This window comes from Maniola hyperantus, chromosome 26, assembly GCF_902806685.2.
Source record: "Maniola hyperantus chromosome 26, iAphHyp1.2, whole genome shotgun sequence".
In the NCBI taxonomy this organism is placed as follows: Eukaryota; Metazoa; Arthropoda; class Insecta; order Lepidoptera; family Nymphalidae; genus Maniola; species Maniola hyperantus.
Genome location: NC_048561.1, coordinates 5,297,854 through 5,315,948, shown reverse-complemented (window position 1 = coordinate 5,315,948; position 18,095 = coordinate 5,297,854). Strand labels below are relative to the sequence as shown.

Below are 18,095 nucleotides of genomic sequence, written 5' to 3'. Positions count from 1 at the left end.
GCTGATGCCCGCGACTTCGTCCGCGTGGAATTAGGTTTTTTTTAAACATCCCGTGGAAACTCATTGATTTTCCGGGATAAAAAGTACCCTATGTCACTGTCCAGGTCTTTATCTATACCCATGCAAAAAATCTTGTCAATCCGTTGCACCCTAGCGACGTGATTGAAGTACAAACGAACAACCAGACACACTTTCGCATTTATATTAAGGGTAGGCTGATAACAACAGAGGAAGGCAATCGGAACACCTATCTATCACACACTAGAGAAACTATTATACATATGTAGGTACATAATTTATGTACTTCTTTGAGATAGATAAATAGATAGAAATAGATAGATTGAGATGAAGGTAGAGAACTGTAGGCCTTAAAAACCGCTCCAAATAAAAATTGGTGACAGCATACATAACTCTTAACAAACAGTAAACCATTTAAACTTGCTTCGCTTACACATATAACATAAAATAGTGGCATACGATATTGTTGTCTTTTTCTTTTAAAAAAACTTAATAATTGTGTCTTCTGTCTCTTTCTAGGCGAAGATGAGCCCCTGCCCTTCACGCTAACGAAAAACGAGGATGGCACCCAAAAGTACAGCTGTAACATCTGCGAGAAACACTTCAAGAGACGCGACCTGTTCACTCAGCACTACAAAATGGTTCATATTTTGCAGAAGCGTCCGCAATTCCGCACCTGTCATGTTTGTAACGCAAAAGTTCGCACGCGGAAACGCGCGTCTCACATGGAATCAGAACACGGGATACCAGCGCCATCTTGCGGCGCTTGTGGACGAAAGTTCGCATTCCCATCCGAAGTGTTGCGACACCAAAAATTATCGCATATGGGAGAAAGATATTACGAATGCGAGATTTGCAATTTGAAATGCAGATCTGCTGGTCATTTGACGGCTCACAAGATGAAGCATGTGCCAGATAGGCCGTTCAAGTGTGAGGTCTGTCATAAGACTTTCAAATGGAAGAACGGTTTGGCGAGACATATGATGATCCATCTCAATATTAGGCCGCATGTGTGTTCAGTTTGCCGGGAGGCGTTCGTTCAGAAGACAAGCTTGCAGTACCATTTATCGAGAAGACATCCTGATATGGTTTAACATTATATTAAATACATGTTAACGTCGAGTTTCAATATTCAATGTGTAATCTGTCGATAATCTTATCTGTTTTCTGTCGATAGGTTACCTTAGCAACGTTGTTATTTCTCGCAAATTATATGGTACTAGCTGATGCAAGCGACTTCGTCCGCATGGATTTACATTTTTAAAAATGCCGCGGGAACTCTGATTTTCCGGGATAAAAAGTAGCCTATGTCACTCTCCAGGTCCTTATCTATACCCATGCAAAAAATCACGTCAATCCGTTGTACCGTTGCGGCGTGATTGAAGGACAAACCAACAAACCAACAAACAAACACACTTTCGCATTTATAATAAGGGTACTGATTTTATGACAGTTAACAATGTTGCTTATGCTTACACCCAGTTTCTAATACTTTAAAATACAACTAAACAACATCTGCTAATTGAAGCCTTATGGGTCGCTCTAACCAATCTATTGTTAACTGTTCATTTAATTTTTTCTTCTGGCCACCCCAGCCTTCATTGTGTTGTTCTATTCAAGCGTCTAGCTTTATACCTTTCTTACGACAAACGTCTAACGATAATTCTGTCAATAGACAGCGCCATCTAGTTTCAGCTTTAAAGAAACGTAAGACAGCGAGAGTGCAAAGTAGACAGCGCCATCTAGGATCAAATTTAGCATTAACCAAAGCATTATGAAATATAATACTTATAATTATTAAAAAAAATTACTAAATTAGCGAAAGATTTACGGATAGATTAATCATTAATTTAGGCCGTCAAGCAACGTTGTTAATTGTCAAAAAATATCAATTCAATTCAATTCCCAATTATTGGCTTTTAGGTGGGCCAGCTGGGCACAGAGTGTTTCGCCAGTGTCACGTTTATGGAGAAGGCACGAAGGAGATTGTTCGGTGAGAACTGTTGTACAGTTAAATTTTGAATATCTACAAAATAGTTAAATTTTTTTTTTTAGTACCGTCGTGACTCGTTACTTCGTCTGTGGTACCGATCTTCGCCTAATTTTAAATAAGTTAAGGTTTCCAATATAAGTTTAAGACAGGCTGCGAATATAAGTACTGAAAACCATAGTATTTTTCAACTATGGCAAGATTCTGCGGATTGTTTGTGGCTAACTTCACATTGTTGGTGACCAGTGCGTTTTTGCCGTGAAGCAAACGACACGTTTTTTTTTGTCTGTGTTTAAACTTTAGTTTTAGCCAATGTTACAGAACAGGTAATGCTAAACTTTTTATTTTATTATCACCTTAATCTAATCCCCTTTCTTATGCCGTTATTATATTCTATCTAATTCACGTTTAGAAGTCGTATTTGAATAAAATGTTATTGAGGGGATAGCGGCGGCCATCTTGTTGCCAAACTTCACCTGCCCCTAGGGCTGTCGCTCTTTTTGTTTCATAATTTATACTACTATACAATATATTTATTTATAAGTGGTATATTTGTTTATAATCGTGTTCTTGAAAACGAAATTTTCAATATCATAATCCCATATAGATTCGCAAGGGCGAAAAATCATTCGAGAGGTTTCATATTATCTGAGATTTTTTTATTCTATATTTATCTATCTTGAGCAAAGCTTGGTTGCCCACGTCCCTTGGTAATGGGTGATATCACCTAGAATCGGATTTTTAATCGAAACAATTGATTACAGAACTACTCATAATGGCAAATAAAAAAGAGAAAGTGAGTAAACGCAAAAAGCGGCCGTACACTGCTAAACATTCAGAAACTATGATAAACTTAGCGGTGGAAGCATTAAAAAAGAAGACAATGTCGTCATACGATGCAGAAAAAGCCTTTGGCATACCTCGCCGAACTTTATTGGACAAGCTGCATAATAAACACCCTAAGAGACCAGGATGCCCAACAAGACTTACCGATCAGGAGGAAGATGAAACAATAAAAGTTTTAATTGCAGCCGCCGATTATGGCAGTCCTTTGACTCTTTTGGATTTGAGAATTGTCGTATACAGGTGATGTTTGAAATATTTTGTATCAAGAGATTTATTGAATTAAGGCATCTACTACATTATTCATTTCTATTAGTATTGGAAAATAATGATAGTTGGGTTGAGAGTAATATATTTTACATTTTCAGATATTTGGAGGGCAATGGACGACTTTCAATTTTTAATAACAAATTACCTGGAAAGAAGTGGGCATACTCTTTTATAAAAAGAAACAAACCTAAATTAACCCACAGAGTGATCCAAAACATAAAAAGGAGCCGAGCAGAAAAAAGTCCCGATGAAATGAGAGATTACTTCACAAATTTAAAATCATCACTAGAAGGCGTCCCTAGTGAAAATATTTTAAATTACGATGAGACAAACTTGACAGATAATCCTGGGGTCCAAAAATGTTTGTTCAGAAGAGGAATTAAGTACCCCGAAAGGGTGTTAAACTATACGAAGGGGGCTATATCTATAATGTTTGCAATAACTGCAGCAGGAGAATGTCTTCCTCCATACGTTGTGTATAAGGCGGAACATTTATATACACAATGGACACTTAATGGACCTAAAGGAACCAGATTCAACCGTTCTAAATCGGGATGGTTTGACAGCCATTTATTCGAAGATTGGTTTGAAAGTATGATTTTACCATGGGCTCAAAATAAACCTGGTAAGAAAGTTTTGATTGGTGATAACCTAGCGTCCCACATAAACGTCAAAATTGTAAAATATTGTGAACAAAATGATATATGTTTCATATTTTTACCCCCAAATTCAACACATTTAACCCAACCCTTGGATGTATGCTATTTTGGTCCCTTAAAAAAACTATGGAGGGAAATTCTATTAAACTACAAAATAAAAAACCCGAGAGAAGCAACAATTCACAAGGGACATTTTCCAAATCTACTCAAACAACTAGTGGAAAAACTTAACGAAAAAAATCATAACATAATCAGTGGATTTAAAAGCACTGGCATTGTGCCATTCAACCCCGACAAAGTAATTAGTAAAATGGCAGGTTCAAACCAACAAACGATGACATATACTATTGACAATGCATTATTAGACTGGCTGAAGGAGACTCGCAGTGCAGATCCTAATAAAAAAGTACGAAACAAGAAATTAGATGTGCCACCGGGCAAATCGGTTTGCGAAAAAGATTTTAAAGATTTAACAACTCAACAAAAATTAGTAAAAACAGGAAAAAGAAATAAAAGGCAAAAAGAAAAAAAACTTAAAACTGTGCAGGTAAATTCTGACTCATTGCTGCAGCCATTGCTAATGCAAAAAAATCCTGAAAGCCTCAAAAACTTGTGTATCAGGAGTGTCAATACTTACTTACTTCCATATAAGCAAAATGCTGAGGTATCCTTGTCGCAAGAATCAAATGTTAAATATTTGGGTGAACTTTCAAGGAATGATAAAGAAAATATGCCATTCATTGACATAATCCCAGACTGCCTACTTCAATATAAGCAAAATGCTGAGGCATCCTCGTCGCAAGAATCAAATGTTAAATATTTGGGTGAAATTTCAAGGAATGATAAAGAAAATATGCCATTTATTGACGTAATCCCAGACTGCCTTAAAACAAACCAAACAAAAATTATTATAACCTCTGATGTCATTATCGAAGCTGGGCCGTCTCAGAAAATACTGCAGAATAAGAAAGGAAACAGGAATTTGAAAAAGAAAGGGGTTACAACAATCACACGGTCTGCCTTACACATGAAACTAGTCCCAATTAAAAAGAGACAAAGAGTAGTAGCTGAACAAAGAAAAGTCCTAAAAGAAATAACACAAGAAACAGAAGAAGAGGAAGAAGAAATGACAGATACTGTTGAAAAGGAACCAAATGATGAAATTAAAGAAAGAAAAAGTCGAGAAACTACTAAAGCAAAAAAGAAGATGCAAAAGCACACATCTGTGAAACGAAGAAAGAAGAGATCTAGTAGTCAATCTAGCTTAACAACTGACATTGAAATGAAAATAGATGATACGGATGATTCAGAATATGAAACAATGGACGATTTCATCGCGACCTGCCAAAAAGAAGAACAAGAAAACATAGAACCATCAATACACTACGGAATTTCTGACATTGAATACTTCACAGAAAGTGATAATAAATTAAAAACAGACTCCTGGATTTTAGCTCAATTTGTTACAAAAAAGAGTGTGAAGCACTTCGTAGGAAAAGTAATATCAATAAAAAATAACATTCCTGAGGTCAAATTTCTGAGAAAAAAGAAGGAATCGAAAGTTAACCGAGGATCAGTTTTTACTTACCCTACAGTTGATGATATTTGGCCTATGAAGCATTTAGATGATATTATTTTAGTACTGCCTGAGCCAAAAATTTGTCGACGAGGTCAAATCATATTTAATATCGACTTGAGTAATTACAACGTACAATAGTTATTTTACTTATACTATTTTCATGAAAATGAATGCCTCATTATATTATTTTTAGTTCTTATGTCTTTGACTGACCTGATTATTAGTAATTGTTGAGTTTATATTTTAAGAATTGTAAGTCAAATATTGTACCTTGATTCTGTTTTTTTTTTGATAACTGTTTTTTGTTACTATACTATTAAGCTAGAAGCAACTGATTACTAAATATTTGTATTTTTATGTCTATGCTTGACCGAGTCTGATTTAATGTCTAAGAATAATAAATAATACTATTATGAATAAGAATTTGAAGATCATTACGAGGCAAATTTTTTAACATTCCCTTTGTTTTTGATAACATTTAATCTACCATTTAGCTTCAAAATAAGGATTAAATTATAATATGAGCTTTTATGTCGAACTGACCTAGTTGAGTCTGATTTTATTATTTATTATAAAAAAATGGAAATATTGTTTTTACGACTTTTTTGATTAAATATTTTAGGCGCCTACAATAAAAATATTTAAAATTAAAAAAACCTTTTTGCTCAAGCCATCACCCCTCTTTATTTTGCAGTGAGGTAAGTTAACATGATTTTTGGCAGCCCTATCAGCGTTATAACTAAAGTATGCAACTGACTTCAGAACGCTACTTATCTTCGCCTACTATACATTTTTTTCAAAAACCTAGTCTATAATGCTTTAGTAAGGTTTATATTCGACTGTGACATTTTAAATTGCTTAGACTTGTTGTACTATGACGTTTTTCATACAATTGTTTAATAATTGATGCTATGGCGTGATGTAGGCGAAGTTAGGCAAACACACCCATACTTCGCCTAATCACTTTGTGATCGAATTTTCCACCTTACTTCACTTGTTTTAAGACAGATTTTTGTCCTGTACAATAGCTTTGGTCCGAAAAAGTACTTTTATCATTCAGTGTTGCCAAATAACTTTCTAGTTTTAGCGCCAACTTCAAAATTATGTCAAAACCCAGGCGAAGTTACGAGTCACGACGGTACCTAGTTTGTTAGTTTGTTAGTCCTAAACCTAGAAAAAAAATCACAAATGATTAGTTGTCTATTAGATTTAAAACATTAGTTGGAGGCAAACACAATAATATTTACAGTTTAATTTTATCATATAATACAATATAATATAATAAAATATCATATAATTTTTGACACAAACAAGCTAAGTAACTTATGGATATATTAAAGATAGATAGTAAATAGAAACTGGACGTAAGCACTGGTTTCACACGAATAGTCTTTTACAATATAATTTAAATTTCTGTGTTGGTCCTATTAAAAATTATGATAGTTTAATTGGCCTTTATTTATCATCCTTTCTTCATGTCTGACGGAAAATTAGATGGACCGATTTTATCGAAACTTTTGCAGTTCGAATGTTATATCGTCAGACTTAAGTAGTAGGTGTAGTGCGCGACATCTTGAGATGGCAATCGGGGTATGAGGCGAGGGGACGTCCCGCACACCCGCACATCACCCGCGCTAACCCGCACCAGATAGCGTTGGGGCTATGCGGGTGTGCGGGGCGTCCCCACCCCGATTGCCATCTCGACCTGTCGCTTAATTTAGGTAGGTACTAATTTATGCTACAGTGTGCACTAGCCGGAGCAATATACAGGGTGTAACCAGAACGCTAGCAAAAACTTAGCGTTATTGTTATACGACCTAATACCTAGTATCATAACTCTATGACCTAAACACAATCCAATACCAATAACCATTTGCCTCATTTTGTATTTTTATTGATTTAATTAGTATTTTTCAAACCCGCAATGTATAGCGTGCAAAACTCGGGTCAACGTCCCACCTACAGCGCGGCATTGACTCCGAGTGGCCTACTTACGTACAGTACGCGGCAGAAAGTAATGTACATCGACCTTTAGAAGAAGATAGCAGATTTGTAGAGCGTTGTCTCTGTCATTGAGACCGACAAAACATCATATACGTATGAGTGACAGAGACAACGCTCTACAAAGCCGAAATGTCATTCTAAAGGCCGATGTACATTACTTTCTGCTGCGTATAGGTCTTATCTACATAATTCTTATAGACCCTTCGAATCCATCGGACAAAACTTTGAGAATTTTTTTCTCTACAACTCTACGTCGGGTCGACATAGCAATCGTGGTGAGGACACCCGCACAGCCCCCGTGCTAATCCGATGCGGGATAGCACGCGTGACGTGCGGGTGTGCGAGGTGTCCCCCCGCCCCATACCGCGATTGCCATATCGTCCTGTCGCGATCTTATACCTAGGTACTCTTACAGACTCTTCGAATCCATGAGACATTTCTCTACCTATTGGTAACTTTTTATAAAAGTTCATAAATTATTATCTCTTCATTTTCTTATTTTACTACCTACGTACCTATTTAAAGAAAATGCTCAAAAAGTTTTTGAATAATTACTTTTTACAATAAAATTCTTTAACAACAATTGATTTTTATTAAATAAAATTATTCTTAAAATCGCTAGAATCTGCAGGGTAGGTATCCATTTAACTATCTACTTGTTCTTTATTAGTATTATATCTACCTAGTTTTATCATCATTTCTTACTCCTAAATTACTTAGCTAAATATTCCTACTTAGTAATACATACCCATACCTATCATAATTAAGTAATATTTAAGTTATTTTTATTATTTAGGCACATTTGCATAAGGAGAAGTTAAACGGATTTAAGTTTTCCTATTTGATTGCTTAGCTAACGGATTTTATAATTTCTTTCACGACGTCCATGTGTGACTATTTTTAACTATAAATTCGTTTAAGTGTCCTTATGCAAGTGGTCTTTAATTACTTAGCTATTTTATTCATCTTTCGTTGCATATATAACATGACGTCATATTTCTGTTTCTAGGTACAGTGATATACGGCGACTTCACTCGAGTCCGGGACGAGGCCGGCGCCGAGTGCTTCTCGTGCAATGTCTGCAAGAACGTCTACAAGAAACGGACGTCATTCAGCCAGCACTACAAGCACGTCCATCTACAACAACGTCCAAAGCTGCGGGGCTGCCATCTATGCGACGTCAAAGTCCCCGGCCATATGCGCGCGTTTCACATGGAGACCCACGGGTTACCAGCGCCATCTTGTGGCGCGTGCGGGAAGAAGTTCGCGTTCCCCTGGCAAGTGTTGCAACACCAAAAATTCTTCCACATGGGAGAGAAACAATTCCGTTGCGAGCTATGCAACTTGGCTTTCGAGTACAAACGTCAGTTGGATCACCACAGCATCAAGCATACGCAATTGAAGCCGTTCAAATGTGACGTCTGTGGGAAATGCTTCCGATGGAGGAACAACTTGAAGAAGCATATGATGATCCATCTGAACATCAGACCTCATGTATGCAGCGTGTGTCAAGAGGCCTTCGTGCAGTCCTCTAGTCTGAGCTACCACATGAAGACCAAACACCCTTCTGTAGTCGAGTAAAACGTAGTTTCATCCTAATGGTCCCCGCACTAAACAGGAGGTTGATTTAGCTTATTAGAGCCACCCGGCACCCAACCAGCATCACCACATCGTTCACGTGCACTCGTTATCGACAAGGTCCACTAATTTTTAACCGACTTCCAAAAGGGAGTTGGTTCTCAACTCGCGCCGTTTTTTTCTATGTATGTAGGTATAGGTCCCGCAAATTGCTAATGCGCGTGGACATTTTAGTTACGTCAGCACTAGACTGAAGTTTTGAGCTGATGCTATATTTTTACTTAAATATACGTCAAATAACGTCATTTCGATGTTAATGAGACATGCTTCCAGCACAATAGCAATTTGCGGGACTTTTCTTTTACACCGTTTTTTTCAAATGTTTCCGTGATAGTCCCATAAAAAATTCTGGATCCAACTCCTGAATCCTGATACTGCAGGGTTCTAAGGCAGGTGGCTCTAATGTGATATGCCTATGCTTTTATTCTAGATTTTTTTTACATCTAGCGACATCGATTATGTGTCGATTAGATTAATGGCAATTACCCATGGACTTCTAGCGCCATCTATCGACGCTTGCGGTAAAAACACCTTACCTGAGTAAGTGTTGCTACACCAAAAATTTAAAAACAATTCTGTTACGAATAATTCCTTCATGTGTCAGATTCAATGATCCCTGCAGTAAAAAGCTGCCACTATCGCAGTCATAGATAACAGAAGTAGGGTTACTTTAGTTATCTATGATCGCAGTCGTGACGCATTTAAGTTGCGCATGATGCGCTTGAAAAATTCGTCAGTTGCTTATACCTATGCACTTAAATATTTTTTGTAGGATAGATTTGCTTAACTTTAATTTAGTAAAGATGTACATAATTTCACGATGACTGTTCAAATATGACTTGGATGTAGTAAATATGAGCGTAATTATAAGCGTTAACGCATTACCACAAACCCCCAGTATAACAATGTACAGTGCGACAAGGTCCTTTTGGCGCGTGGCGAAAATCGGAACTAACTTTGCCGTCTGTTCTTGTTTGAATAGTCTACAGTGCGACAAGGCTCTCTTGGCACTTGAATGACATTGACATGGAGGCGCTGTTGGAGAACAAAGGGAATATTCAAACAAGAACAAAGGGGGCACTTGACGGCAACGTTAGTTCCGAGTTTCGCCACGTGCCAAGATAGTCTTGTCGCACTGCAACCTTTTGTTCTCCATCAATCTGTCAATGTCATTCAAGTGCCAAAAGAGCCTTGTCGCACTTTACCTATGTGATATACGTGTGCACTCGCACAAACAGCCAAACGGTCTTCGTGAAATAGAACATCTAAAAATAGTAGATACCTACTAGCTGATACCCGCGACTTCGTTCGCGTGGATTAGAATAGAATAGAATGTTTTTTTATTCATGTAAACTTTTTAAAAGTGCTTATGAATAGTCAGGTAGTATTAATTTACCACTGGTTCGGAACGCCGTTCCTACCGAGTTTAGTTTTTAAATCCTGCGGGAACTCTTAGATTTTCCGGGTTAAAAAAGTAGCCTATGTCACTCTCCAGGTCTTAAACTATAACCATGCAAAAAATGTCGCCGATCCATTGCTCCGTGATTGAAGGACAAACCAACAAACAAACACACTTTCGCATTTATGATATCATCATCATGATTATCAACCGATAGACGTCCATTGCTGGACACACACGCAACGGTCTTGCGCCGCCTGAATCCAGCGGCTCCCTGCGACTCGTCTGATGTCGTCCGTCCACCTAGTGGGGGGGTCTTCCAATACTGGGTCTTCCGGTGCGAGGTCGCCATTCCAGCACCTTGGGACCCCAACGTCTATCGGTTTTACGAACTATATTTATGATATGGGTAAAGTCGACGCATTTTAAACTAGAGTCGTCGAGTTATCTGTCTGTTTCGCTCGCACTTACCTACGACCTGTAAGTGCGAGCGAAACAGACATATAACTCGACGACTCAGTTTAAATTGCGTCGACTACCTATAGTGATTATTAGTACCTACCTATAGTTATACTTAATTATAATTTTAAACCTGCCTGAGCTGCGATTTGGGCTCCGGGGCTATCTGGTCCAAAGGTTGTCCATCGCCATTTAAGCTGAGATCTATAGAGCGCACTTTGACTTTGCTCAGACTTAAGAATGAGTTAAAACGAGACAGATTTATGCCAGCTATATAACGCTGTCTCGTTTTAACAGTGTCTTTAGTCTGAGCAAAGTCAGAGTGCGCTCTATAGATTTCACCCTCAGAGGGGCAATGCTGCCAGCTTTATAGGCCCCTTTAGTCCAGGGGGCAACCAGGGCGGACTTTATATTACTAATTTACTAAATAATTTTGAATTTCAAACCGATACCTATTTTAACGAGTATTTACTTAATTACTCGGTATATTATTTAGTTGGTAGGTAATTGAAATAAATTAATAACACAAATCTGAGTTTTATTTTATGTCAAAACTATTTTATATAGGCTAAATTATAACTCTTCCGCGGCACGATTGCGGCAGATTGACAGCTACAATGTCACGATCGCAATCACCTCTGATTGATTAACGCTCGCTCACTATTGGCTACAATGCATTGTTGCAACAAGAACCGCACAAATTCAGCCAATCAGAACAATTGAGATTGTAATAATGATTGATGCGGGTTTAGACAATCGCCCTAGAAATAAAAAGTGACAGCAAGGTATATCCAAATCTCAACCTGTCACAGACTATAGCTACCTTGATAGCTACAGTACGCGCCCAAAATTGATGAACATCGATCTTCAGAAGGAGATAGCAGATTTGTAGAGTACTGTCTCGGTCGTTGAGCCCGACGAAACGTCATATGGGTATGAGTGTCAGAGACAACGCTCTACAAAACCGAAATTTCTTTCTTAAGGTCGATGTAAATTATATCGAAAACGCCCTGAATGGCTTCGAGAAAAGGATGTTACGGCCTTTGCCTTACTTGCTCGACTTGGCGGTGCCACTGCCGTGCCACTAGATTCTGCCGCGTACAGTAGCTTCCTAAAGTCCGCGATAGGTCGAGATGGCAATCGGGGTATGAGACGAGAGGACGCCCCGCACACCCGCACGTCACCCACTGTGCGGGTGTGCGGGGCGTTCCCTCCACGATTGTCATCTCGACCTGTCGCTTACTATACCTACCTATTGGCTGAAATTCACCATCATCATCCTATCGTCGGCCCACTTCTGAGAACGGGTCTCCTCTTGGAATGGGAAGGGCCTTGGTGTCATGGAGAATGTCTCAGACATGCAGGTTTCCTCACCACGTTTTTCTGTTATGGTTAAAGCGAATGATAAGTACAAATTGCTTAAAACGCACATAACATGCCCGACGTAATTGGCAAAACTATCAGGGGTCATCTCCGTTTGGTCGAAATCGACCAGAGGGGGGTACGGGCCTCGAGGCTTTGCCTTCTTACCCGGGTTGGTCGCTGGGCATCTCTGTGCCCAGGTGTTTTGCTTTAGCCTTCTCGGCTAGGGCCTGCCATCTTGGCTTGGGCCCTGGTGGTTAGGTGTTTCCGTTATTATTTCGCCACTCAGCGGGTGGAGCACCCACTACTAAAGATGGGCATTATTGGCTATTTATGTCAACGGTTAATCAACAGTTATTTAGTTTCAATACCGATATTGATAACCGTTGCCGAATATCGGTATCAGAGTTGTGTTTCAACTAATTTAATATGCGCAACGCGCAGCGGTTTCCGTAGTAGTAACTAAGCTAGCTGCCGTATCAATACCGTCTGTATAGCTAGCGCGCGCATATTCACTAAAATAAAACCAATTTTACTTTCATGAATATCGTGAAGTAATCACAACCTTAAGTTCATGGCAGCAAAGTTTAATTTGATCATTGACATAGGTCAAACTATAGTGGACGCCTGCACGAATAGTTTACCACAGTCCAGTTAACCAAAAACATTTCACGAAGATTGATAAACCAAAGAGGACCTTATCTCTATTACTCTAAGGCTAACTGTATTAAGATCGATAGATCAAAGTGTAATGAACAAGTACTTGTACAGTTAAGCCTTAGCGTAATAGAGATAAAGTCGGCTTTGGTTTACCAAGTTCTTAGTTACTAAGCCGGTAGCCAATAACCGCTCCTTCTCAGCTTTCAGTGAAAGAAAGGAAGAGAAGGCATAATTATTGCGTTTCTAGTTACCAAAAAACCAAACAATGCATTGTCAGTTGCCAGTTGGCAGCGTTGCGTTGTCAGGTGGTTCGTCATAGATGTTAGCTGAAAACCGCTGTTAGCTACGACAATAACGCTATGGTACGCTATAGGCACGGCAGCGGTTTTCAGTTAAGTTAAGCTATAGCGGACACATGTCTACCCACTACGCCGCTGCGTGGTGATATTGTAGGTCCGTGATAGGTGGTAGGTCTCTGCACGACGGCGCTAGGCGTGCCGTCCAGTGCAGAGACGGTGTCAATTCCGGTGGGTGTCTCGTCGTCTCGGTCGTCATCGCCATCGCCTGCGTTGCGCGCTGGTGAGGGCGATCGGAGAAGCTCCCGAGGTAATGGACGCCCGTCCATCGGACGGGGGATGAGTGGAGCGACGCGACGCCGTGGAGGTGTTCGTACGGTCCGTTGTCCGCACGCGCAAACATGCGCCGTGCGAGTGGCACTTCACTAGTAGATATACTTGCCTACTTACCTTACTTATACTTTTAATGAAAAACATTAAATTTTTTGGGTTCCGTACCTCAAAAGGAAACGTTGTAGTCTGTCAGTCTGTCAAGAAACCTACAGGGTTCTTCCCGTTAGTAAGATAACTATCTGTAACAATGTAGAGTAGGTATAATATGCAAGGTTTTTTACCTGTAGATTCTAAAACAGATTTTTATTATGCATAACAGTTTTTGGTTTATCGTGCGGTGCGCGAGTCTGACTCGCGCTTGGCCTATTTAACAATAAAACCTATAGGTAGCTAATTAAAAATGTAAAATGTATTAACTTGCAAGTTTTACAATAAATAATTTAAAGGTCCCTAACTTAAACAACAATAATAAATTAATTTAATCTATAAAATAAACTTAAATCTAAATAATTAAATAAATCTAAAATATAGTCCGTAAAAATGACTCCTCACGCGCCATTTTAAATCTAAGAGTCAACTGACATGTGGCTCTAGGTCTCAGATTGGGAACACCACTGTGCCATCAGCACAGATGTCCGTGTGGAAAAGAGGTTGATAAATTTGGAATCCACGGACTCTCTTGCCAAAGGAGCTCCGGTAGGCTGTTTAGGCATGGCTCTCTTAACGATACAATTAAAAGAGCTCTTGCCACCATAAATATTCCTGCGCTCATTGAGCCGGCAGGGATTAGTCGGGATGATGGCAAGAGACCTGATGGATTGACGCTGGTTCCCTGGGAACGGGGACGGGCGCTAATGTGGGACGCAACTTGCGTTGACACATTGGCCCCGTGTCATATCAGGAAGACAGCATCAAGACCGGGAGCCGCAGCAGAAACAGCTGAAAACGGCAAGCGGCGCAAGTATGCCTCTCTTATAGAGAGTTACATTTTTGTGCCGTTTGCCGTGGAGACCCTGGGGCCATGGAGTCTTAGTGCTAAAAATTTTTTACGAGACATTTCACCGCGATTAATAGCCTCAACTGGTGACAGAAGGGCTGGCTCATTTTTTGCGCAGCGGATCAGCCTAGCTGTCCAGCGCGGAAATGCAGCCAGTATTCTTGGCACCATTCCACGCGGTCATGATTTATATAGTAATTAGATAAGGCTAGCTTTAAGTTTTATTGTATTAAAAAAAAAAAAAAAAATAAAAAACTGACATGTCAAAAGTAAGGTTCACCTATAAAATAAGGACTAAAATCGTACTTTTAGACATAAAATTTGTCAGAAAAAGGTAAAATGGTGCCTGAGGAGTTTAATTTTACTTACCTACGTGTTATAACTTGAATTATCTAATTAGATTTTTCCATGTCACAGGCAAATACGCAGACGAGTTCACGTTTACCAAGAAGCCGGACGGGGGCACGGAGTACGCGTGCAAGCACTGCCAGAGTGTGTTCCGAAGCAACAACAGCTACGTGCAACACTACCGCCAGGTGCACCTCAAGGAGCGGCCCAAGCTGCGCGCCTGCCATTTGTGCGACGTCAAAGTGCCAGGTGAGGTCACAGTCAAGACGGTATAATCAAAAGTCAAAACGGCCGTCTAAGAGCTAAAAGCGTGGAATAGTAGATTATTAACCAAGGGGATAAAGCAGTGTCTTCTGTCGCGGGTGACGATTTAAGTTCACCCAAGACTAAGACAGCTTTATCACCGAGGTAAATACTCTACTTTTAGTACCATTTGCGAAAAAATTAACACAATAATAATATGAGATAAGCATTTATTAAACGTATTTTTAGAACATTAACTTATTTATAAAAATAAATTAAAGTAAACTTAACGTTTATGTACCTATTTGAAGAAAACAAAAACGCGGCAAATTTCTAGACTAATATTTTTTTGTCGGAAAAGCAAAGGCATCAAGCTCATATATATGGCCTCGTCGGTTTTCGTAATTTGCCATTCGTTTTAAAAGATCTCTTTTAACTTTTGATTTTCCAGGATGAAATGTAGCCTAGGTTCGTCCCCAGGATAAACCTAAGCTAACTAAATCTGTAAAATCATTCGAACAACTTTACGGAGAACTCACAGGCATGCAGGTTTCCTCACGATGTTTTCCTTCACCGTTAAAGCAAGTGATATTTTAATTACTTAAAAACGGACATAACTCCGAAAAGTTAGAGGTAAGTGCCCGGGATCGAACTCCCGACCTCCGATTCGAAGGCGGACGTCCTAACCACTAGGCTACCACAGCTTCTGTACAGTGTAAATACTTACCTCTTACCTATAATATGTTTAATTCCATTCCAGGATACATGCGCGCTTTCCACATGGAGCAACACGGACTGCCAGCGCCCACTTGCGGATCTTGCGGGAAGAAGTTCGCCTACCCCCACCAGGTGTTACGTCACCAGAAAACCTTTCACATGGGGGAGAAGAACTTCGTGTGCACCACGTGCAACTTTAAATTTTCCACCAATTACGATTTGAAGAACCACGAAAAGACCCATTCATCCCACAAACCGTTCTCGTGTGAATATTGTAATAAGACTTTTAGGTGGAAGAAGAGTTTGAAAACCCATGTGATGATACATTTGGGTGTGAAGAACCACGCATGCGCGGTTTGCAAGGCCGCGTTCGTTCAACAGAGCAGCCTTAAGTACCATATGGCTAAAAAGCATCCTGAAAATCCTAATTTATACTGAACTAGCTGACGCCCGCGAATCCCGAGGGAACTCATCAATTTTCCGGGATGAAAAGTTGGGCCGTGAAAAGCTAGCAGACAGACAGACACACTTTTCCATTTATAATATTAGTAATATGGATATATAATTTATAATACTTATTTTCATCGTTTTTTATTTGCATTACCTTTCCTTATAAGTCCCGCAAATTGCTATTGCGCCGGAACCATGTCTCATTAACATCTAAATGTCGTCAGCCAAAATAAAAATATACCTACCATCAGCTCGAAACTTCAGTCTAGTCTTCACTAAAATGGCGGCCACGCGCATTAGCAATTTGCGGGACGTATACCGCTGAAATAAACAATAAATCTATGGTTACGTTACTTAGCAACGTTTGTTATTTACCAAAATAGACCATAGAATTAGTAACAAAAAATAACAATGTTGCTTAGTAACTTATCGACAGATTATACATACCAATAGTACGCGACAGGTCGAGATGGCAATCGGGGTATGAGGCGGGGGAACGCCCTGCACACTTGCATGTCACCCGCGCTCGCGTCACCACCCCGATTGTCATCTCGACCTGTCGCGTTATCATCATCATGATCAACCCATCACCAGAGAACAGGTCTCTCAGAGTGAGAAGGGTTTTGGCCATAGTCTACCACGCTGGCCAAGTGCGGATTGGCAGACTTCACACACCTTTGAGAACATTATGGAGAACTCTCAGGCATGCAGGTTTCCTCACGATGTTTTCCTTCACCGTTAAAGCAAGTGATATTTTCATAACTTAAAAACGCGCATAACTCCGAAAAGTTAGAGGTGCGTGCCCGGGATCGAACCCCCGACCTCCGATTGGAAGGCGGACGTCCTAACCACTAGGCTACCACAGCCGTACTATGCATTGATTTAATTAATCGAGCCTAAGTACATACAAACCGTGATAGCCTAGTGGTTAGACCGTCCACCTCCAAATGGAAGTCGGGGGTTCGATCCGGGGCACGCTCCTCTAACTTTTCGGAGTTATATGTGGTTTTAAGCAATTTAATATCACACGTAGGAGAACTAGAGTAACCGACATAGCTCAACGGGTTGCGAAGCTGAAGTGACCATGGGCAGGGCACATAGTTGGGGTCTCAAGGTGCTGGAATGGCGACCTTGCACCGAAAAAAGCAGCGTTGGAAGAGCCCCCATTAGGTGGACGAACGACATCAGACGAGTCGCAGGGAGTAGCTGGATTCAGGCAGCGCAAGACCGTGGCGTGTGGAAGTCCCTACAAGAGACCTATGTCCAGCAGTGGACGTCTATCGGTTGATGATGATGATGATGAATATCACTTGTTTTAAGGGTGAAGGAAAACATCGTAAGGAAACCTGCAAGCCCGAGAGTTCTCCATAATGTTCTCTAAGGTGTGTGAAGTCTGCCAATCCGCTTGCATTTGGCCAGTGGACTATGACCAAACCCTTCTAATACTGAGAGGAGACCCGTGCTCAGTAGTGAGCCGGCGATGGGTTGATCACGACGATGAAAATGATTTTACTAGATAACGCCCGCGACTTCGTCTGCGTGGATTTAGGTTTTTAAACTCTTTAATTTTCCGGGATAAAAAAAGCCTATGTATACCAAATTTCATTAAAGTCGGTTAAGCTGTTGGGTCGTGAAAACCTAGCAGACAGCCAGACACACTGGCCCCGATTCTCTAGCCTCTCTCTAAACTAAATTTAGAGTATCTGCATCCTTTTCTTTTTACTAATGCTAAAAAAGGAACGGAACATGACTTTCACATTTAAAGACTCAAAATTTTAGTGCACAATACAAATTTAAACAGTAGGTTCGCGAATGCGTGCTAAAATCACG

At 39.9% G+C, this 18,095-nt stretch overlaps 2 protein-coding genes across 4 annotated transcripts in view; both read left to right on the top strand.

Moving 5' to 3' along the window:
• LOC117994137 (gastrula zinc finger protein XlCGF57.1-like) overlaps positions 1 to 16,265 on the top strand; it is a 120,567-nt gene extending 104,302 nt beyond the window's left edge. Inside the window, exons 6-7 of one of the 3 annotated variants that reach the window (XM_034982022.2) lie at positions 14,925 to 15,104; positions 15,859 to 16,265. In XM_034982022.2, the coding sequence (XP_034837913.1) occupies positions 14,925 to 15,104; positions 15,859 to 16,253 (575 nt within the window). In that variant the 3' untranslated portion in view covers positions 16,254 to 16,265. Of the gene's footprint in view, positions 1 to 537; positions 2,016 to 8,372; positions 11,392 to 14,924; positions 15,105 to 15,858 lie in introns of those variants that run through there. The other 2 variants (XM_069507724.1, XM_069507723.1) reach the window with 2 other exon arrangements.
• On the top strand, positions 2,076 to 6,152 carry LOC117994136 (uncharacterized). The gene is made up of 2 exons (XM_069507671.1): positions 2,076 to 3,094; positions 3,220 to 6,152. The coding sequence occupies exons 1-2, from the start codon at positions 2,784 to 2,786 to the stop codon at positions 5,495 to 5,497; spliced, it is 2,589 nt and encodes an 862-aa protein (XP_069363772.1). The 5' UTR covers positions 2,076 to 2,783; the 3' UTR covers positions 5,498 to 6,152.
• Positions 16,266 to 18,095: the final 1,830 nt, after the last annotated feature.